The following is a 24,300-nucleotide window of genomic DNA, read 5'->3' as shown; positions in this document are numbered from 1 at the left end:
TATACTATTATGAAGGGGGAAATGCCACCTGATGACATCCCTTCCGTCTTTCAATCAGCAGCTGTTCTCTATGTGTGTAGAAGTGCATGCTCTCAGGCCTAAACATGGACCGAAAATAGGCTGCAATTTAATTACAGCCAGCTGGGTCTTGAACTTAAGATCTTTTGACTCTTATACGATGTAGAAGTGCATGCTTTAGTCAATGCAATCAAAGACCGATTTGATATAAAAAAAACTATGCAATACATTTATACGTCAACAATGTGTAACTGGCGGCACAGGAGAGTGGCAGCACTAGCAAGGCACTGACGCTTACGCCGGGCATCATTCGGAGCATGAGATAGCAGGAACAGAGCAGGAGTTGGTGCTCGGCTCAGGTACGTACAGCTAGCCGCATAAACGTGGCATCTCCTATCCTAGTAGGAGTAGACGTCGGACGTGTCGAGCTCAGGGTAGAAAAACCGCAGCCATGTTATCCGGAGCTAATGATTGCAGAAGCGAACCGAACCAGCCGTCGCCTGAAAAGCCATTCTCCCGCGTGGATAAGCCCTGTAAAAAAGGGATAAAAGGCGGGCGATCGGCCTGGATGAAATGACGGATCAAAACTCCAAAGTAACACGTACGTACGTGCCACCGCGAAGCGAGCGCGCGCACGACCTAACCGATCGTCGCCCGTCATCCACCGCGCCTGACAGGGACCCTCCTCCTCCGTCCTTGGCCGCACGCACGGACGAACGGGAAGAAACAAAACACACATACAGACAGATGGACAGCCCGGAGGGAGCCATCGACCGTCGTCCTCGTCGAGCCCCGTCGCCGTCGCCGGCTTTATGGCCCCCGCCCGCCCGCCCGCCGTGGCCGTGGCCGTGTGGGGGACGCAACGTACGCAGGTTGCCGGGGGGCTGGGCGTGGCTTTGTCTTTGGCGTTGCTTAGTCGTGGGGGCATCATAGGATCGGAGCATTCTTATCCGAGAGGTGCCTCCCCCCTGGAGCTGTACTACGTTACGTACGACGAGATTGGAGACTGGGGCAGAGCTTTCAGCGCCCGCAAACTGTCGCGCTCGCTGTCCTTCCCTCCTCGTCCTTCTCTTCTCCTATCCTTTGGTGGGCACGCCGCCACTCCGCGGAATTGTACGCTCGCAGCGCGGCTGCAACACCTGTATGGCTGAGATGCAGATCCGATCCGCCGGCGTAGGCGTGGTACGCCTGTAGCCACCTTTACTGACTTCCGGTCTCAACCTCAGCTCAACTGACCACTGGCATGTGCCTTTATTTAGAGCCTACACTGCTCCATCTTTCAGAAAACCACATGCGGTGAGCTGCATATGGACATGGCAGGCTAGCTGATTTACTGCTGAACTAGACTGGTCTGTGCTTTTACAGTTGACTAGGTAAAAAATCACATGACAACACAAGCATGCATGGATCAACAGGAGGAAGATATCAGGTACGATGAGACAGGGACTAGAGGAGACTGAACTGAAAGAATAGATAGACTAATATACAAATCCAATCTGGCCGACAGTCTATCAGGAGTACAGGGAGGGAGCGGGTGGAATCGAGGTGAATTCGTTCACCCAAATCACATCTGTCTTTAGCCACTCTTTTCACGGGGATTACATCACATGATACAACAAACAACATCAACAAGCAAGCATTAGGCTGACACCGAGAGAGAGAGAGAGAGAGAGAGAGAGAGAGAGAAATTAACTGGCACCGTCCAGATGCGCCGCCGCTGCCTGAATTAGCCAACTTGGTCTCAAAAGTTACGCAGGCTACCTACTCTTGAGCGACGCGGTGCTGGATTTCCTCGATGAAGAGCTCGGAATGGGCTCTTTCACGGGCGATGGAGGGAAAGGGGAAGAAGACGGGGGAAGCGCTCTCTGGCTCGAGATGGAGGAGAAGCAGCTCAACGGGTTTCGCAGGCGGCGCTTCTCTGAATCCTCGGGCTGGCTGTTTGGATCATGGCCGACCGGGGAAATCTTGAGAGACTCCGGGAGGAGGCAGTTGCAGATGGCACCTGTAGGAAAAAGGGATAAAAGCCAGTTTTTAAGGACCTCAGGAAATCACCAAAATGCTATGACAAGCAAAAAAAATAATAATTGATGTACATGACAAGAATCTCATTTCTTCTACGACTTTATCTGGACAAGAAATGAAACTACACCGACCATGGACAGTTGAACTACATGTTCAGAGTTTCATGTTGTGCGGAAGCTGGCCCATGCTGAATGCAATTCCTGTTTAAAACTGAAAACAGAGACTTCTCAAATATCTAGCAGATGATTAGGCTGCAACAAGATCAGGTGTCAAGTGCACTGTCATATATTGCCTTTTTTTGTGTGGTGGAGGGTTATATTCTTTTCCTAATCTATCAAGGTCTCCAGTCCAATCGCTGTAAAGATTACAGAATTGCACTAGCAGATGATGTGATCACAAAAAGTACAGCTTTACACAACAATTTGGTAAACTACATTTCTAGAAAATAAAGTGGCAATGGAATTTAATCAGCAAGAATGATGGCCGTAACTGTCAAAGTGCTCAATGCATTCTGACCATGCACTCAACATTATCACAACTGCCTATCCTTTTGGAATAAACAGTTGACCATCTAATAATAATAAGCATTAGTGCTTGCATTAAGTTATGGTACCTATTCTGGCGAGTCGATTCACCCATTTTGGAATTTTGCTGCCGGTCAATTTGTAACACATATCCTTGCAAAAGTGGTTGCAATTCTTCATGATAAGATGGTAAGAATCTCCATTGTAGTTTACTGACTGTAGCTCCATGAACTGCCTAACTTGGATGGGATCTAAGCACGTCGTACCAAGGAATATTGATCTCCTGAATCTGAAACCAGGACATTGACGAGGTTCTACCTCAAATACTCCGCTTGTGGGATAATCATGTGCTCCAAATGCATATTCGACGCCATGAACTGCATGTGAAGAAAAAAAAAAGGCAATCAGACTACAATGTTATTCAGATCAGTTCTGTACTCCACAAAAATTGTCCAGTTTGATTTGCACGAGGACAGTAAAACAGAAGAGCCAGGTAGGATTTTGGTGTTGTTTTAGAGGACCTGAATAAAGGTTTAATTGTTGTTCCACCTTTTCACAAGCAGACCCAATTGGAATAAGCTAAAGCTAACAAAAGCTCTAGAGAGAGCCCTAAATATCCATCCTCTTGTCCTGGCAGCGGACACTGGACTAAAGGGATCCAGGAAGATCCTTACCTCATGTCTAAGAGATGGGTCTACATATGTATACATGTAAAAATATTTATTTATTCACCTTCCGAAGCTACCCATTTGGGAAAGAAAGATTGAAGTCTAAGCCATAATGCCATATAGAGCGGTCCCTCAAAATCAAGAGAGGCAAAGATTATTTCATTCATCTATAGTTTTCGTAGAAGGGAAAACATAGGCTACCATCCCATATTTATCTCTACCGAAAGAAATAAAAGATCAGAGGCTATGCCTATACATGAGTGTAGCAATATGAGCTAATAACAGCAGCAGTAGCACATATGAGTACATGATGGAGCTTATATAGGCTATGCCAAAATCTGTACTAGATGAACACCTGAAGCATCGTATGCTAAATTGCTATGATACTGGTGGCAAAGATATCATTAGTCGCATTACAACCACAAAAACCTGATGGTCAAAATAAGCGCTATTATTTACCTAGAACTCCACTATGCAGACATGAGTCGTTCAGGTAAGGGGATTACTTGTTATTTTAATGCACAGTCGAGTAAGTAACAACTTGATTGGAGAATGGTACATAAAAGTAAGCTGCAGCCTATTGATAGTTAACATTAGCCGTTATGAGCTAGTTGGAATGATCTGAACAATCCAGGAGAAATGGTGACTAATATAGCATCAGTGAAGTCGTGTTGGATTTATAACTCGAAACCAAACAGAAATGAGAAAAGAAGAATGAAAAGAACTGGTGCATAAATAGTACGTTTGCTTAAAAAGATGCATCTGACACAAATAAGTACCTTCAATGCCAGAGTGAAATATACCAAGGCCTGCCCAATATATGTAGCCATTCATGGGTGTCAAATCATACACATTAAGATAAACCGGAGTATCATTTGGAGATTGACCGGATGCCTGAACCTTGGGAAACAGAAAGAAGCGCATGGTGGATTTCCTGCTCAACTGCAGAGGCACGAGGGACTTCCATCCAGGTCGTTTTGTCCTTAGTTTCATATTCCTTCACAAAATAAAGTCAGATATCAATATATGAAGGATCTAGTTCAGAAAGATCAACAATTGAGAACGTCAACTTTCTCTGAAATGGTTTTCCCGAGGTAGTTTAACAACTTCTCATTCTACACAAATAATAAGGGGCGATTAAAAGTTAAATAAAGATTAAATAATGAATTATTTATTTTTGAAGAGGCTAAATCTAATTTCAAGGACTTGTAAAATAAAAGCAGGAAACTGAAAAATGTGTTAAACCGCCCACCTTTGTGAAATATGAAAGGAAATAGTTAGCATGCGCTTAACAAGTCTAAGCTCCCTTAACTACAACATGTGCACTAGATTTAGCTGCATGGTAGGAATCTGAAATCTCTGGAGTAATTGAAAATGCTAGGAGTTTCTTAGTATGCTCCCACAGAACAGAGTTGAGTAGCTCACTCCTTTGGCAGCTGAGTAGCTCGCACAGGCTGCTACCACACACGCTTTTAAGAGGCTCTAATTTGAAGGGGTAAAGACTATATGAAAGAGCAAACAAATGGGCACCCAATGTACTCAACCTAGCTGGCTGGATCTACGCTCTATCAAATATTAGTTCTTCCACATTTTGCTGGTGAGAATAGCAACTCTATATTAGAGTCTGATTCTTCAACATTTGATTGGTGACGGTTCCGCATAATCCTTCAATCTACAGTCACAACAATTACTTCAGGGCAAACACGCAACAGCAGCAACAAAAATTCAACAATGCACCAGCCATGTAGGTACCAACTTTGGCTCCATGTACCGCTCCATTCCATTACTGCGAAGTAGGAATTCAGGCTTTCAGGGACAGTGGCGTAACACATCACCTAAACTCCAACAACTGTTTTGGTACAAGTAAACAAACTGCTATGGTGCTATGAACACAACGATTGGTAGTTTGGTACTACCAAACTGAACTAAACCCCCTAAAAGGTACAACGGCTCGCTCCAACTGAGGGGAAATGTAATCGAGTCTTGCTACAAATTTCAGAGAAGGGGTCAGAGGTTTGCAAAACTCAAACATTGTAATCGAATCCTACCGACTCAAAGCGCCCATGCTTTCAAGCTCTAATTTGGAGCTGTAAGATTATATAGAGAGCTATTGCATACAGAGAGAGCCAACAGATCGGATCTGTTTCTCCACTGTCACTCAATGTACTCTACCTAGCTTTACCCTCTACTGAAGCTTGATGCTTCTACATTTTGCTAGGGGCAATGGTAACCCCATATTGAAGTTCCAGGCATGTGCATTCTTTTTGTGACATTGCCACATGATTCTTCAAATCTAGACCTGAAGCAAACACCTGAGGAAAAAGAATAAGATGGCTCTTTTTCAACAATGCGCCAGCTCGGCTTTCAAGTACCGGCCCACTCCATTACTGGGGAGGAGAAACTCGGGCTTCCAGGGACAGCTACATCGCCCAAACTCCAACAACTGTTTCGGTACTAGAAATAAAACAGAGCTGGACTGCAGCTGCTGCAGCGAAAGCTACGTTTGGTACTAGTACTGCCAACCTGAAGTGAACCGACCCCCTCTTCCAAAAAGAAGAATTTGACGGAGATGCGCGTGCTGGAACTGAGGCGGGGGACAAAAGAAGGAAGGATGTTGACATGAAATGACCAGCCCGGCCGCAATTCCACCCTGCACGCGCGCTCCTTGTGCCGAATCGAGAACAAGAAGCGAGCAAACTCGACGAGTAGACGGCCCGGGGAAGACACGGGGCCGCAGATCCAAGCCAAGATCTCGCGGCACTGGAGTCAAAGATTGGGAAGCAGCTGCAGGCTTACCGCGGGGGAGACGGAGGCCGGCCGAAGGGCGACGGGGAGGGGAGGGGAGGAGCGAGGCCAATGGCCGTGGCCCGGCCGCGACGGCGCGGCGTGGGGGCGGGAGCTGGAGCTGGGGAGCGGAGGGGAGGGAAGGTATCCGAGGGAATCCTTGGGGGGGAGGCGCAGTTGTGGTGGTGGAGTGGCGTTGGTTCTGGTTGGGTTCGGGGAGGGGAGGGGACTCGTGATGGCTGGGGAAAGGCACCGAGGAGAGGGGGCCGCCCCGTCGCTCGGGGTCGTCTTTGTAATTTATCGCCTTGTCTTTTCCGTCCCCTCGCTTCTTTTTTTGAAAGCTCTGCCTTTTATTCCTAGGAGTACATTATTAACTGGAGCGTGGGAGACCAGGACCAGCGGCCGCCGTGGAGGGCTGCGCTCCGGCGGGTTTCAGGGCACGAAATGGAATTAAAGATGAGCTCCGTTGATCTCTAGTAGCACTGCAGTTTTTGAATTCATAATCTTTCTCACGAAAATAAAGACGTCCTGCGACTCAAAAGGCTTCTGATAAAACTCTTGTAGCACAGAGGATCAAAGAGGCCCTGACTCAAGCATGCTAAATCAGAGAGTCATACATGTATGTGTTGGCCGTAATCTTAAAATGTAACGGCCCGTAAAGGTTACAGATGTATTCGTGTCGCAATGATCAGGCTGCCACTGACTGTTTTTCTCCGGGTTTTTGGTGCGCATGTCGTCGCCAATTGGACGTTTTTCATCATTGACAAATTGCGCGAGAACCGTCTCTGGAATCTTTGGCTACTCGGTGCCATGTGGAACTTAATTATTGCATGATAGCTCCCCCCCAATCTCAAGAAACATGTGACTTCTTTCCGTGAAATGAAATCAATTTCTTGGACGCCAACTTTCATGCTCCATCTGGGTAATATAGCAGGATTTTTTTTATCATTATAATAGCACTCAAACATTTTATTTTTGTGGAGTGCATTTTTCTGTCTGGCTGTAGATTGAGCCGTAGTAGTCAAACTTCACACTACAGTTTTGTAGCGTGTACAAAATTTTGCAAGAGGACATATGGCATCTGCAAAGATAGAAATCATAGAATCAACCATGTAACTTAGGGTCAGACGATGAAATCACTTGTTCTTAGACTACCCATAGTGGGAGTAACATAAGTGGTAACATCACACTTATTTAATCAAAATAGATGATGTGGCATGTAATTAATGAAAAAAGAGAAGTATGTGGTAACATAACTATGTTACTATAATATCACACATATCAAGAAAAGATGAGTCTACAACCTAATAAATAAAGTGATGCATGACACAACACATATGTTAGTACCCACTGTGAAAATAGTAACATAGACTAGTAACCTACTCTAAGTTACTCTCCACTGTGACTAGTCTTAGTTGACTATGCACAAAGAGTTAGCATTAAATATACTAGCTAGCCCAATGAAATCAAATCTAGAGCTATCAATTGAGTACTTTCTATTTTCATACTAGTTTTACTTCCCTCCAACAATTAGGACACACCATCTTTACTATTTAAAGGGGAATGTATACGCGTTGTTGTTCAACCATAGCCATTAATGCATAATAATTTAAAAACCGAGCGATGGACCAATTTAAAAATTAAGTCATTAATGCAAATCATTAATTAGGCAGACGAGTAATTATGTCTGTAGATGATTAGGAGTAGTGACTTTCCCAATCTTATTTTCCCTATAGTCTACGCAATCCACTTTTTTCTAGATATTCTTTCTAAAATTGTCCATAATATATCGCTTCACATGCCACGACTCTTCAAATATTGATTCATTCCATAGCAACGCACGAGTATTTAGCTAGTATTTATAATGGTTGAGAAGAAAACTTGGCATACATATATTGGGTTATTTGTGGGAGAGGATTCGTGGAATGCAAGGGTGTGGGGCATACAGATTGTGGATCATCTGATTGCCTATTTACCTCACGATTCGGAAACAGGTTTGGTTTTCCATGTGCTTTAGATCTTAATTACCTTAGACTAGTAGGACGCTCGTGCGTTGCTACGGGCTAACAATGCATTATAAATAAATGACAAATGATTAGTTGTTTTCAAGGTCGAAGCTCATTTCTTCCGCGTACGTTCGGGAGTGTTTGAACATGAAACAGGCGCCCAACAGCAACACAAAAAATCCCACCTCACGCACACCCTTCCCTTTTCTTTCAAACATGATTATCTCAATTTAGTCATGCAAAGCAAAAGCACAACCAATAGCTGTTTTGAGCACCAACGCAACTACTCGAGTAAGGGCCTCGAGTCAGGGCAGATAGGTGCTCCACACTGGCACCCATTGGGGCAGACATACACACAAGACTGACTGCATCCATGCCTCCACGCGGAACTCTATCACCTAGCCCATGGTGACTCTGGCTGGCCCGTATGAAGCCTCCGCGATAAAATCAAACCCACACCAAGAACAATTCCACAAGTTTTGATTTTATACCGATAAAAGAAAGAAGAACCTACATTCATGGAACAGCTACAAGTAATCCAGAAATAAGAGAAGAAGGTCTCTACATGGCTCCTTAGAGATCAGTGACTCTCGGCCGTTGGATCATTTCCCTTGATGCGTTTTCGTCCGTTGGATCGACATCTGGAGGAAGCTGGGCCATTGAATTTGAGACGATCACTGCTGAAATGAATAGTAATGGCAACAAAATGTAAATACCATGCCCCACCAGGGCATTTCGGTCATTTCGCGTGGTGGGGGTATAAAAGGGGGCCACTCAACGGAGACCTAGCAGCCTCCTCCCTCGCTCGATCCTGCAGCCGCCTCCCTCCCTCCCACGCAGCCGCCTCCCTCCTCCCTCGCTCGCTCCTCATCCGGCGACGGCGGCAACGGCTCCGGCGCCCGCGTTCTTCCTTCCCCAACACGCCACCGCGTGGCCCCGCACGCCTAGGCGGCTCCCACCAACCACGGCGACGGCGGCAGCGGCCACGGAGGAGGGCGGCGGATCAGCGGCGCCGGCGATGGCGTCCGTGGCGGCGGTGGATTCCTGCCATCCACTCGATCCCGCGCTCGATCTCCTAGCCCCTCCTCTCCTGCGCTCGTTTCCCTGTTGTCTCTCTCATGCCATCGCCAGCCCATCTCCTCTCGCACTTCCCGTCGCCGGCCTCGAGCTGTAGAGATGCGCCAGTGCTCGACCCGAGCAGCGCGGTCCCTTGCTCGTGCCAGGGGTGCCCCTCCTCCTCAGTCCTCGTCCGTTGCTCTGCTTTTCGAGCACAGGCTGCCACTGCCACTCGGCGCCGCGGCTGCGCCGTAGCTCGGGCCGCAAGCACATCGCACCATGGTGCTCCACCTCTGCTGCACTCGTCGATCCGTAGGTATGTCACTATTTTGTTCCGTTTTGGTTATTGGCTACTGCTAATCTTTATTTTTTCATCTTTTTTTCATCCAGATTGGTCCACGGTTCATGACCTTCTGGTCAATCCCCTGGTCGGTGACTCCTTCGATCTGTGCGTGCACATCATCTATTAGCAACCTCGTCCATCTTTGTTCACGGATCTGCGAGTCAACCCCACTTCTCCTCCTTTGCCCTCCTCTTCTTTCCAGACCTAGGTGTAGGATTGTATGGCAGTATGCATTTTTTGGCTCGCTCTGTTCTGCTTGTAGATCATGTCCTTTCTGTTAAAGGCCAAAAGTATTTTTGTCTTTGTGCATTGGATGTTTGTCGTTTCCTTCCTTCACTGCTTGTTTTTAGTGGAGCCTAGATATATGCCTTTTGTTCATTGTCTGGATCTTTGTAGGGCCTATGATTGTTGGTCCTTTCACCTTTGTGCATGGAATGTTGGTTATTTTGTTTCTTTGCTTGTTTTATTTATTGTTTCTTTCTACTATGCTCCTATGATTCAACAATAACCGAGGCAAGGGTGTGATGATCTGAGTTTCCAAATATTAAATTGCAATTATGGTTTAATTGATGTTTGCATTAGTGAGGAGCATGGGTGGTCACACAAGCAGAATGGCCACACAAGGTGTTTTTCTCAATCAGATCACATGCATCTCTTAAAGATAACACCATAGCAAGTATGATTTACAGATTATTAGATATTATCGGTCTATGCTTCGTGTGTTTGTAGTGTTCCTAAATCTAGATATGTTGTTTACATATGTGCTGATTTCTGTGACTAAATAGACTAGCAGTTCTGTCAATGGTTCTAAATACTTGCAGCTAGGAAATACCAGTCCCCATACTGGAAGGCTTGTCTATTTTATGTCTTGAGTTGAAAGAATTATTGCCAATTCTGTCAAACATATCTATTAAAATAGTGCTTCTCTTCATATAGTAGAAATAATTATATGATAAGCTAATGCAGCTACTCGAGGTAATAGAGAGGAGAAGAGAAAAGCTTTGCTATGGGATGGCATCTTTTTGTTAGGCACATGAATTCTTATTCTGAACAAGTTTAAAATTTGACATGGCGCCGGTTTGTAGGTGCTTTTCCCATATGTATAGATCAGATGCTTTCTACACGCTCTTGCTCTTCATAGATCATCTATTTGTCAGGCCTATCACTTTATGAGTTTCAAATAACAACCTAGGTCTCGCAGAATGCAACTAGATGAATTTTAGGCCTATGCTCACTCGCCGATTGTTGTAGGTGTTCTCTCATTGTCGTACTACTGGCCACCTCTCCTCTCCATGGCGCTCAATTCTGTGACATGAGCCTGTTTTGTGTGCAGCACGGCTATCCCAATGGTGTAGCTGTCATTGTACAGAGTTGTAATTCCTTGTCGAAAACCTTTCCAATTCAGGTATACCACCTCCCTCCCGTCTTTTTTGTTCTTTTGTGCGATTCATGATTTATGGACGTGTGATGTGGAATGTCTTTAATGGTAAATTTTTGGCTCGTTGTTTTGTGGTCGATACAGCTGCAAAAGCAGATATGCAAATTTGAGACCAATGATACTATGCTTACTAAAAATAACAACTCTGATAATTGCACAGACGATAGGTCTGAAACTTTTATTTACATATTTAGCTTCATTTTTTTCTGATAAGAGTATCCTCAAAGTATGGCAACTATTCACTTACTTAATTGTTGTTGGCCTTTTCTTCCTTTACTTGTACTCATCGAAACCTTTCCCTTTTGTTTGTAGTGGTGTCAGCTATGGCCTGGAGAGAGGTGTTTAGACTCCCTAAGATGGTATATGTCGCTGAGGAGACGTGATCTCCGAGCAACCCTTCTCATAGCTCGCAGTCCAGGTCGATGCCAAATTCAACTTCCAGGAGGATTTTTGTGCTGTGGCTGCAAGTTCGTGTTATCAGGGGGAAATATCTTTTGTTTGTTTCTTATATTGTTGATGTGGGTGAGTTGATTTCTACCTGATTTGTTTCTTTCCATCTTGATCTGTGTAGCATTAAGCATTTGAATGGAGCACATATAGGCATGCCCCGGCTCATCTTAGGTGAGTGTGGATCTTACATTGTTCTGTTTTTACTAGATGTTTATTCGCCTATTGTGATGGCATATCTGATTGTTTATATTGTGTGACATGTATTCTGTGCACAGAGTCACTTGGTTGTTTGATGCGTTCGTGCTCGTCGGCGGGACGGTGCAAGGCGCAACTCTGACGCGGTTCCTCGCCGGTTGGATGGCGTTCAGGCGCAACCCCGGCACGCACTGAGTACTGTCTCAGCTATAACCTCCCTCGGTGAGCTCCATCTTCCATCTGCTCCTCTGCTTCGGCTACTGTATGGGATATGGCCGTGGCAATATTGATGTGGTGCTCGTCTGGTTCATGCTCTATGCCCTACTCATGCATCGGTTCCTACTTGAGCTCTGTAGTTGTGGATCCATGCTATCTTAGTGTTTGCAGGCTGCTTTTCATGTTTAGTTGCTATCATAGGAGCTCATTTGATGCTCTGGTTTACATGTGGATGCCCTGGTCCTATACCTATGCTCCTGGATTTGCTAGATTGATCAGTGGCGTTTGTGCTAGGGCGATGATGATTAATCGTGGCTAAAATAAGTGTGCCTTTGAGCAGTCGAGGCACTTGTGGGTATCAAGTTGGATCCTCCCTCTTGTCTCTAGAATCCTTTTTGATCCTGTGATACTTGTTGTTGTCCTTGGATGGTCATTCTTGTTGAGTGATAACTAGGGCAGCTCCACTGTATAAACAGATTGATCTAGTGATAAGAGATGACGTGGGTAGGTTATATGATCGAGGAAAGGCAAATCTGAGCCCACTATGCAATGAACACTGAATCCTTTCTTCCAGAAACATGAGACGGATCGAAACCTGAGCGTTCTCAGTGATTAGAGCATTCTGACCGTCCGATCGTTTCCCTAATGTGTTTTCGGGCGCCGGATCTCGGGCTCGGCTCACGTGGATATTTACCAGATCGTTGTGAGCCGTCGGATAAAATTCCAATGGCAACAAAATGGGCGATGATGATTACCTTGGCTGAAAGTAGTGTGCCTTTGAGCAATCGAGGCACCTGTGGGTATCAAGTTGGATCCTCCCTCTTGTCTCTAGAATCCTTTTTGATCCTGTGATGCTTGTTGTTGTCCTTGGATGGTCATTCTTGTTGAGTGATAACCAGGGCAGCTCTACTGTATAAACAGATTGAGCTGGTGATAAGAGATGACGGGGGCAGGTTATATGATCGAGGAAAGGTTAATCTGAGCCCACTATGCAATGAACCCTGAACCCTTTTTATTTGTATTTAAAGGTGTTGCTTATTTATGCTCCAGTGTTTATAGCCATCTTATGTAAAGGTTTCTTCTCTCATATCTTCACTGCATATAAGTTGTTCTTGATCTTTTATTGTTTGTTGTCGGTTCTTAATTTAATCCGATAAAGGGTAAGTTGCACTTTGTCGGTCCATTTGGGTTGTGGATTTATTTATTATGATGGCGAGACACACCTATGGCCGGCGGACTGCTGGTCGTTGATCCGGTGCCTCGGCCTCCTGCAGCTTCTCCAACCACCGCTCCCGACGAGGACCCGACTGAGGTGTGCCCTCCTCTCCTCTCCTCTCATCCCCCTGCGCAGCTGTAAGTGCTTGTGTGCAAATCAAGTCAATCTTTCTCTTGTTCAATAACCATGGAGGTAATGAAAATAGCCAGATTTTTTCTTATAGTATTGGAAGTTTTGTTAGTGCCATGCAACTGCATACACAGATGTGGTATTTTCCAGTTGAAAGGTAGCAATGTCTAAAGTTAAATGGTTTCCATATAGTGAACTTCATTGTTTGGCTAATGGTTATTTTAACTTAAATGACCTGGTAATTGATGCACATCTGTTTTCACCTTTTATCTTAAAAAATTGTTGCATGCTCGTGTTTTGTGCTTACATGTAAGGTTCATGTGCCTGGTATTCTTTCAGGTTATTGTCAGCTGATAGATAGGAATTCAGAGGAAGCAACTTATAAATGGGGGGCAATGATGTTACTATTTCTTTTCCTTTTATTAGCGTGCATGCCAGGGCTGACTGCCTTGTGCGTATCATGGTGAGGAGTAGCAGCAGTACGTCGGCTCGGTCCCAATGGCAATGTTGTTTGTTATTTTGTATTATTCAACCACATATGTATGTCTCTTTCTCATGGCCATGGTAACTTGAAAATCTGCAGTGCCATATTTGCTCGCTCTGCCGAGCACCGTGGAGGAGGCAAGGGGCCATTATGGAGTAAATCAAACATTTGATGAGTGCCGCACGCCTGCATTCGATGTCGGAGAGGTCAGATTACTGCATTTTTATGGTGCCAGAAAAATTGTTTTATTTTCCTCAATTGCAACTCCAGCTCTTCTCATTGCACATATGATGCTCACTTTCACAGATACATTAGGGGGGAAATCGATCTCGAAAATGATATAAGAGGCATGTTATGATTTAAGGGTGTTTTCCACTTCGTCACACCAATTGCAAGGTGTTTATTACCAAGGGTGTTCATGAGAACCTGTTTATTCTATTTCAGAAACAACTTGAGATTAAGTATGAATCAATGGAGTTGATTTTGATCCCCATAGCCCTAATATGTGTTTTGCATTAAGTGATGATCCCACTTTGATGGTTGGATGTTGTAAGTGCATCTAGTGCCACCCCTAGTTGGTTTTGGAGTATTGACGACAAACCTAGTTGAGGGACTAATGTGTTTGTGAGAATTGCAGGATAACACAGGTAGAAGTCCCTCATTGATTCGGTTTTACTACCAGAGATGACCCCTAAAAATGTATGAAGACATTGAAGTCAAAGGTGGTATATGAAGATATTCACATTGAAGTCTATGACAAAAGAAGACACGTTATGAAGCCTATGGAGCTCGAAGACTTAGATCTTTCGTAGTTCTTTTTCTTTTGTGTTGAGTCATAGGAACCACCGTACTGTTAAGTGGGGTCCAGGAGAACCAGTCAGAATGACTGAAGTGATGCCTAAACCAAAAACCTATGTCTTCGAGTGAAGACAATGAGAGCGAATCTTGTCCAGAGCCGGACAAGTCAGCTTTGCTTGTAGCCCAAGTAAAGTTGCCATGAGAGTTTGAAATCTGACCGTTGAGACACGTGCCAGTTCCTTAGTGACCCAGGGTCATTTCGGACAAATCAGGTCGGGTTGCCAAGTGGCTATAAATAGCCCACCCCCTACAACCATAAACGGTTGGCTGCTCAGATTTCAGTGCACGGCTTTTGTCGTTTGAGAGCAACCCACCTCGAAGCCTTTGAGAGAAAATTCCTAGCGAGGAGAAAAGCCCTAACCACCTAGAGCCAGAGAACATTGGGCATCACTTAAGTCTTCTTGTCTGTGTGATCTGAAGACTTATTACACTTGAGGACTGTGCATCCCCAGACGGTTAGGCGTCGCGTTCAGAGCATCCAAGAGACATTGTGGATTGCCAGTGAACGAAGTCTGTGAAGGTTTGGGAGTCTACCTTGAAGACTTACCAGAGTGATTGGGCGAGGACTATGTGACCTTAGCTCAAGGAGAATACGGTGAGGACTTGGTGTCCTGAGCTGCGTGTTCAGGACTGGGTGTCCGGGACTGTGTGTCCTAAGGTTTAAATACCTAGCCGCTCCAACCAGACGTACAGTTGTCACAGCAACTGGAACTGGTCCAACACATCATTGTCTTCAACGAGTCACTGGTTTCATCTTCACTTCCTTTTACTTACTGATTACTCATTGTGAAGTCATTGCGTGTCTGTTCTATCTTTTGTCTTCACAACGTGAGTGTATGATCTGTTGGGCTTTATAGTATCTTCCTACCTGATCCTAATTACAGTACAGCTATTTTTCACTGTGCTTTCACTCTGTTGATACTTGACCATGGCTTGCCTAGTGTAGTCTAACTTCCGCTGCATAGTAATAGGCTTATCTCTACTGTTTGTCTTCATAACTTCCACGTTTTGAAGACTTTCATAAAAATCGCCTATTCACCCCCCTCTAGTCGATATAACGCACTTTCAATTGGTATCAGAGCAAGGTGCTCCCTTGTTCTGTGTGATTCAGTTTAACCAACTGGAGTTTTAGCTATGTCGACTGCAGGGATAATTAAAGTCTCCGCTGCGTGCCCCGTCTTCGATGGAACTGAATATCCCTACTGGAAGAATAAGATGCGTATGCATCTTGAAGTCATTGACGTCGACCTATGGTATGTCGTCGAGAACGGCGTTCCCAAGGCTGGAGAAGGTGTCACTGCTGCTGATGTCAAGAAATTCGTTCAACTAGACTCTACTGCCAAGAACATCATCTGTGGTCATCTGACCAAAGGACAGTATGGCCGTGTGAGTGCTTTGAAGACATCCAAGCTGGTCTGGGACTGGCTCTCCAAGGTCAATGAAGGCATCTCAACCCAGAGAGATCAAAGAATCAGTGTCCTTCGCAATCTCTTCAACCGCTTCAAGCGAAATGACAATGAGAATGTCCAGCACACATTTGACAGACTCACTGACATCACAAATGAGCTTCAAGCCCTCGGCGCTACTGAGATCACCAAACATGAAGTCGTCAAGACGCTGCTGAGATCACTTGATAGTTCGTTTGACATCCTAGCCCTGATGATTCAAGAACGTCCTGATTTCAAGACACTCGATCCATCTGACATACTTGAGAGGCTCAACACACATGAGTTTCAGCTTTCTGAGAAAAGAGATATCTACGGTCCAAACTATGGGCGAACTCGTGCCTTGAAGGCAAAAGCTGTTTCCTCATCTGAAGAAGAATTTGACAGCAGTTCTGATGATCCTGAAGACATTGGAAGGGAACTTGCAATGCTAGTGAAGAAGTTCCAAAAATTCACCAAGAAGAAATGCTTCAGAAAGTCTTCACGATCAAGCTCAAGGAATGATGAAGCTTCTGCTCATGACTACAAGAAGAAAACATGCCACAAGTGCAAGAAAACTGGACACTTCATCTCTGAGTGTCCACAGTGGGACAATGAGAACAGAAAGAAGAAGAAGAAGAGCAAGGAATATGACTCTGACGACAAGAAGAAGAAGAAATACACAAAGTCTTCTTCCAAGTCTTCCTCAAAGTCTTCATCACACAAGAAGAGCTCATCTGGCAAGACACGTGCGTTTGTTGGCAAGGAAATGGATTCAGAGGAGGAGTCCGCTTCTGAGGAGGCAGAGGTGGAGTCTGAGGAGGAGTCTGATTCTGGCATTGCAAGACTGGCTACAACATACGTCGCCAAGTCCATCTTCAACACTGAAGACAATGATTTCATCACCGACACCGATGCAAATGACAAGGACTACTCCACTCCAACCTACTGCTTCATGGCACGCGGTGCCAAGGTAAACAAACGCACTACTCACTATCAAACATCTAGTGACGATGACTCTGATTGTGATTCAAAACCCAGTTACAAAACACTTGCTAAAATTGCAACTGAACAACAGAAAGCCATGGAACATATTCAAAAACTGTTAGACAGAAGCGATGATCTGTTGGGTGCTGAAATGACTCGATCTGAATCCTTAATTGAAGACATAAAAAATCTTCACGTTAAGTATCAGGAACTTGAAGATCATCATGATAGTCTCTCAACAACTCATGAAAAGCTTTCCTATGATTATCTTCAAAGGAAGCAAGAACTTGAGAAATTGAGAGCGGCTCATGAAGATCTTCAAAAGGAAAACGAGTCACTTCGCGCCGAACAGATCAGTTCCGCTCAGGAAGGATTTGAACCACCATGTCTTAAATGCATTGAGCGTGATAATGATACTTCTGTTGCTGAATGTTCCACTACTACTGCTATTGCAATATCTTCAACTGTTGATGTGGTAACTAACCCCTCTGCTAAGGATACCACTGCTATTGCTGATGAGAATGCTAGGTTGAAGACATTGCTTGAAACAGGGATGTACAAAAGCCTTAAAGGGCATCAGACGCTATGTGATGTCCTGAAAAAGCAGATTCTGAACCGAAACCCTAGGAAAGAGGGTGTTGGGTTCGTAAGGAAAATAAATACAGATGGCTCTTACTGGAAACCTGAGTAGTACCCCAAAACCAAGTGGGTTGCTGCAAAGGAACCTTCAGCAGATCCATCCAATTTATCTGGCTTCACTTGTGCTAACCCCATTATTATTGATGAATCCTTTGATACAAACTATATACTGTTTAAGAATCAGAATGGTGAAGTGTTTTCCAGGTACATTGGTACTAACTGCAGGAATGGACCGCCTATGAAGAAGATCTGGGTTCCGAAAAAGTGTCTGGAAAATCTTCCTGTGAATGTCTTCATGACACCTCACTTGAATAAGACAAACCTCAGACCAAAGGCTTCATACGGTCTAAAGGCTTCATACAGAAAGAGGACTCACCTGAGTCGCACTAACGCAAATATTTTGCAGGGAAACCATACTCAGGAATATGAATATGAGAGCGGTTCATCAAACCGTCATGTTCATATGACCAAAAACTATTCTGCCTATTCTTATGAGTACTATTGTCTGCCTGCCAGACTGTTTGCTAGGGCTCCAAAACCAAAATTCTCAGATGCTGCACTTAGACTTATTGCTTCTAAGCCACCCTTGAAGATGTGGGTGGTTAAGAAAGCTTAACTCTCTTTTGCAGGGAAAGGTCTCCAGCAGAAAACCAAAATCTTCTGACGCTATTGCTGGGGACCTTAAAAATCTTGCAGGGCGCAAGATAAAATGCCCAAATGGCATCATTATGTACTTCGTTCCTGAATCGCATGCTACTCTCCCTATTAGTCCTAATCTGGATCTAAGTTTTCATAACCCACTGGTTCGTCAAATGTTTTTGCTTCACAATTCTCTTCGTGAAGCCTATCCCCCTAACTGCACTGTAGGGTACGACACCAGCATCTTCAAAGTCTTCATAATGGATTATTGACAGTGGGTGTACAAATCACATGACTGGCAAAAGAAGTCTTCTTATGGACTCAACCTTACGTCCATCCGACAAGAGCCACATCACATTTGCTGACACTGGTAAAAGTAAGGTATTGGGTCTAGGTAGAGTTGCAATCTCAAAGGATCAACACATGGATAAAGTCATGCTTGTTGAATCCCTTGGTTTCAACTTAATGTCTGTCTCAATGCTTTGCGATTTGAACATGATCGTAATGTTTGGAAAATATCGTTGCCTTGTACTAATGGAATCTGACAAGTCTCTAGTGTTTGAAGGGTATCGAAAAGATGATCTGTACGTGGTAGATTTCTCAGCAGGGCCACAACTTGCAGTATGTCTTCTTGCAAAAGCTTTAGAATGCTGGCTTTGGCATCAGAGGCTTGGGCATGCTGGCATAAGAAACCTACACACCCTTGCGAAGAAGAAGCACGTCATAGGCATCGAGGGCGTCAAGTTCAAGAAAGATCACTTATGCGGTGCCTGTGAAGCAGGGAAGATGACGAGGGCAAAACATCCCTCGAAGACAATCATGACCACTACTCGACCCTTCGAACTGCTTCACATGGATCTTTTTGGTCCCACTCACTACTCAACATTTACTACTACTGCTTGCCTCTATGGCTTCGTTATTGTTGATGATTATTCTAGATATACTTGGGTGCACATAATTCTTTACAAGACTGAAGTGCAGGATGTCTTCAGACGCTTCGCCAATCGTGCTATGAACAATTACGGCGCCAAAATAAAGCACATCAGAAGTGACAATGGCACTGAATTCAAGAACACTGGCCTTGATACATATCTTGATACCTTGGGCATCACACATGAATTCTCAGCTCCGTACACGCCACAGCAGAATGGCGTCGTCGAACGCAAGAACAGAACACTCATTGAGATGGCCAGAACGATGCTAGATGAATACAAGACTCCAAGAAAATTCTGGACTAAAGCCATTGACACTGCATGCCATACAATCAATCGTGTTTATCTTCACAAGCTTCTGAACAAGACATCTTATGAACTCCTAACTGGCAAGAAGCCAAATGTCAGTTACTTCAGAGTATTTGGCGCAAAGTGCTGGATCAAGGACCCACACCACACCTCAAAGTTTGCACCAAAAGCACATGAGGGTTTTATGCTTGGATATGGAAAGGATTCGCACTCCTACAGAGTCTTCAATCTCTTTCATTAAAAAGTGGTTGAAACAGTGGATGTGCGATTCGATGAGACAAATGGTTCACAAAGAGAGTAACTGCCAAATGTGCTAGATGAAATTCCAGCTAGTGAATCAATCAAGCTAATGGGAACTGGAGAGATCATACCTTCTGAAGCTCATCCTGAAGAAGAACTTATCATCTCAGCACCTGATCAACATGAAGACAATGCTCAGCCTGAAGACATTCCTCCCAACAACAACACAGATCAGCAAGAGCAAAGTCTTCGCCCTGTACATCCTTGTGTTGCCAATGAAGTGCAGATTGACAGAATAATTGACAGCATCAATGCACCTAGTCCACTCACTCGTTCAAGGGCAACTCAGCTAGCAAATTTCTGTGGGCACTTCGCATTCGTCTCAATATCAGAACCCAAGAAAGTTGAAGAAGCCTTCATGGAACCTGAATGGATTCAAGCTATGCAAGAAGAGCTTCAACAGTTTGAGCTGAATAATGTATGGGAACTGGTTAAGTGTCCTGATCCACGGAAGCACAACATAATAGGCACCAAATGGATATACCGCAACAAGCAAGATGAGCATGGTCAAGTTGTCAGAAACAAAGCTCGTCTCGTTGCTCAAGGATATACTCAAGTGGAAGGCATTGACTTCGATGAAACGTTTGCTCCTGTGGCTAGGCTTGAAGCCATACGCATACTGCTGTCCTATGCAAATCATCATAACATACTTCTATATCAAATGGATGTGAAGAGTGCCTTTCTCAATGGCAAGATTGAAGAAGAAGTATATGTTGCACAACCGCCTGGGTTTGAAAATCCAAAACATCTTGACATGGTATACAAGCTCAACAAGGCGCTGTATGGCCTCAAACAAGCCCCTAGGGCCTGGTATGACACACTCAAATACTTCCTGAAGAGCAAAGGCTTCATACCTGGTTCCCTAGATCCCACTCTTTTCACGAAGACATATGATGGTGAACTGTTTGTGTGCCAAATATATGTGGATGACATTATCTTCGGCTGCACCAATCAGAAGTACAGTGAAGAGTTTGGATATATGATGCAAGAGCAATATCAGATGTCCATGATGGGGGAGCTGAAGTTCTTCCTTGGTCTTCAAATACGACAACAACGCAATGGCATCTTCATATCTCAAGAGAAGTATCTCAAAGATTGCCTGAAGAAGTTCGGTATGCAAGACTGCAAAGGCTTCACAACACCAATGCCAGCCAAACATCATCTGGGTCCCGACGACAATGGTAAAGAGTTCGATCAAAAGGTATACCGCTCCATGATTGGTTCTTTGCTCTATTTATGTGCATCTAGGCCAGATATTATGCTTAGTGTTTGCATGTGTGCTCGATTTCAAGCGGCACCAAAGGAATCGTTGTTGGGGAACGTAGCAGAAATTCAAAATTTTCCTACGTATCACCAAGATCTATCTATGGAGAAACCAGCAACGAGGGGAAGGAGAGTGCATCTACATACCCTTGTAGATCGCTAAGCGGAAGCGTTCAAGTGAACGGGGTTGATGGAGTCGTACTCGTCGTGATTCAAATCACCGATGATCAAGTGCCGAACGCACGGCACCTCCGCGTTCAACACACGTACAGACCGGAGACGTCTCCCATGCCTTGATCCAGCAAGGGGAGAGGGAGAGGTTGATGAAGATCCAGCAACACGACGGCGTGGTGGTGGATGCAGGGCGTCACAGTAGCAGGGCTTCGCCTATACTACGAGGGAGAGACGTAACGGAGAGAGAGGGAGGCGCCAGGGGCTAGTGTGTGAAGTTCCTCCTCTCCCCCACTATATATAGGAGGGCCAAGGGAGAGGGGGAGGCGCAGCCCTTGCCCCTTCCTCCAAGGAAGGGTGCGGCCAAGGGTGGGGAGGAGTCCATCCTCCCCAAGGCACCTCGGAGGTGCCTTCCCCCTTTAGGACTCTCCCCTTTTTCCTCTCTCTTGGCGCATGGGCCTCTTGGGGCTGGTGCCTTCGGCCCATATAGGCCAAGGCACACCCCCTACAGCCCATGTGGCCCCCCGGTGCAGGTGGCCCCACCCGGTGGACCCCCGGGACCCTTCTGGTGGTCCCGGTACAATACCGATGACCCCGAAACTTGTCCCGATGGCCAAAACAGGACTTCCTATATATAAATCTTTACCTCCGGACCATTCCGGAACTCCTCGTGACGTCCGGGATCTCATCCGGGACTCCGAACAATATTCGGGTTACTGCATACACATATCTTCATAACCCTAGCGTCACCGAACCTTAAGTGTGTAGACCCTACGGGTTCGGGAGACATGCAGACATGACCGAGACGTCTCCGGTCAATAACCAACAGCGGGATCTGGATACCCATGATGGCTCCCACATGTTCCACGATGATCTCATCGGATGAACCACGATGTCAAGGACTTAATCAATCCCGTATACAATTCCCTTTGTCTAGCGGTATGTTACTTGCCCGAGATTCGATCGTCGGTATCCATACCTTGTTCAATCTCGTTACCGGCAAGTCTCTTTACTCGTTCCGTAACACATCATCCCGTGATCAACTCCTTGGTCACATTGCGCATATGATGATGTCCTACCGAGTGGGCCCAGAGATACCTCTCCGTTTACACGGAGTGACAAATCCCAGTCTCGATTCGTGCCAACCCAACAGACACTTTCAGAGATACCTGTAATGCACCTTTATAGTCACCCAGTTACGTTGTGACGTTTGATACACCCAAAGCATTCCTACGGTATCCGGGAGTTGCACAATCTCATGGTCTAAGGAAATGATACTTGACATTAGAAAAGCTATAGCATATGAACTACACGATCTAGTGCTATGCTTAGGATTGGGTCTTGTCCATCACATCATTCTCCTAATGATGTGATCCCGTTATCAACGACATCCAATGTCCATGGTTAGGAAACCGTAACCATCTATTGATCAACGAGCTAGTCAACTAGAGGCTTACTAAGGACATATTATGGTCTATGTATTCACACGTGTATTACGATTTCCGGATAATACAGTTATAGCATGAATGAGATACCTCTCCGTTTACACGGAGTGACAAATCCCAGTCTCGATTCGTGCCAACCCAACAGACACTTTCAGAGATACCTGTAATGCACCTTTATAGTCACCCAGTTACGTTGTGACGTTTGATACACCCAAAGCATTCCTACGGTATCCGGGAGTTGCAACAATCTCATGGTCTAAGGAAATGATACTTGACATTAGAAAAGCTATAGCATATGAACTACACGATCTAGTGCTATGCTTAGGATTGGGTCTTGTCCATCACATCATTCTCCTAATGATGTGATCCCGTTATCAACGGCATCCAATGTCCATGGTTAGGAAACCGTAACCATCTATTGATCAACGAGCTAGTCAACTAGAGGCTTACTAGGGACATATTATGGTCTATGTATTCACACGTGTATTACGATTTCCGGATAATACAGTTATAGCATGAATAAAGACAATTATCATGAACAAGGAAATATAATAATAACCAATTTATTATTGCCTCTAGGGCATATTTCCAACAGTCTCCCACTTGCACTAGAGTCAATAATCTAGTTCACATCGCAATGTGATTAACATTCACAGGTCACATCGCCATGTGACTAACACCCAAGAGTTTACTAGAGTCAGTAGTCTAGTTCACATCACTATGTGATTAACACTCAATGAGTTCTAGGTTTGATCATGTTTCTTGTGAGAGAGGTTTTAGTCAACGGGTCCGAACCTTTCAGATCCGTGTGTGCTTTACAAATCTCTATGTCATCTCCTAGATGTAGCTACCATGCTCTATTTGGAGCTATTCCAAATAACTGTTCTACTTGGAGCTATTCTAAATTGTTGCTCCATTATATGCATCCGGTATCTCTACTCAGAGCTATCCGGATAGGTGTTAAGCTTGCATCGACGTAACTCTTTACGACAAACTCTTTTACCACCTCCATAATCGAGAAAATTCCTTAGTCCACTAGTTACTAAGGATAACTTTGACCGCTGTCCCGTGATCCATTCATGGATCACTCTTGTACCCCTTGACTGACTCATGGCAAGGCACACTTCAGGTGCGGTACACAGCATAGCATACTGTAGAGCCTACGTCTTAAGCATAGGGGACGACCTTCGTCTTTCCTCTCTATTCTGCCGTGGTCGAGCTTTAAGTCTTAACTTCATACCTTACAACTCAGGCAAGAATTCCTTCTTTGACTGATCCATCTTGAACACCTTCAAGATCACGTCAAGGCATGTGCTCATTTGAAAGTACTATTAAGCGTTTTGATCTATCCTTATAGATCTTGATGCTCAATGCTCAAGTAGCTTAATCCAGGCTTTCAATTGAAAAACACTTTCCAAATAACCCTATATGCTTTCCAGAAATTCTATGTCATTTCTGATCAACAATATGTCAACAACATATACTAATCAGAAATTCTACAGTGCTCCCACTCACTTCTTTGGAAATACAAGTTTCTCATAAACTTTATATATACCCAAAATCTTTGATCATCTCATCAAAGCGTACATTCCAACTCTGAGATGCTTACTCCAGTCCTCAGAAGGATTGCTGGAGCTTTGCATACTTATTAGCATCTTTCAGGATTGACAAAACCTTCCGGTTGTATCACATACAACCTTTCCTCAAGAAAATCGTCGAGGAAACAATGTTTTGACATCCTATCTGCAAGATTTCATAAACAATGCAGTGATCGCTAACATAAT

The 24,300-nt window shown here is 44.7% G+C and overlaps 1 protein-coding gene across 2 annotated transcripts; it reads right to left on the bottom strand.

The window, feature by feature from the left end:
- Window positions 1-1,475: 1,475 nt before the first annotated feature.
- Window positions 1,476-6,270, bottom strand: LOC125552622 (deSI-like protein At4g17486). 2 transcript variants are annotated; one of them, XM_048716234.1, is made up of 4 exons: window positions 6,029-6,270; window positions 4,012-4,229; window positions 2,654-2,941; window positions 1,476-2,020 (listed from the first exon to the last, which is right to left on the bottom strand). In XM_048716234.1, exons 2-4 carry the CDS (start codon window positions 4,223-4,225, stop codon window positions 1,776-1,778), a joined length of 747 nt encoding a protein of 248 aa, XP_048572191.1. In that variant the 5' UTR covers window positions 4,226-4,229; window positions 6,029-6,270; the 3' UTR covers window positions 1,476-1,775. The 2 variants fall into 2 exon arrangements, with proteins under 2 accessions (XP_048572191.1, XP_048572190.1); XM_048716233.1 differs by lacking the exon at window positions 6,029-6,270 and adding an exon at window positions 5,756-5,993.
- Window positions 6,271-24,300: the final 18,030 nt, after the last annotated feature.

Source organism: Triticum urartu, chromosome 4, assembly GCF_003073215.2.
Source record: "Triticum urartu cultivar G1812 chromosome 4, Tu2.1, whole genome shotgun sequence".
NCBI lineage: Eukaryota > Viridiplantae > Streptophyta > Magnoliopsida > Poales > Poaceae > Triticum > Triticum urartu.
Note: the sequence above shows the minus strand (reverse complement) of the source record. Positions and strands in the feature narration are given on the sequence as shown.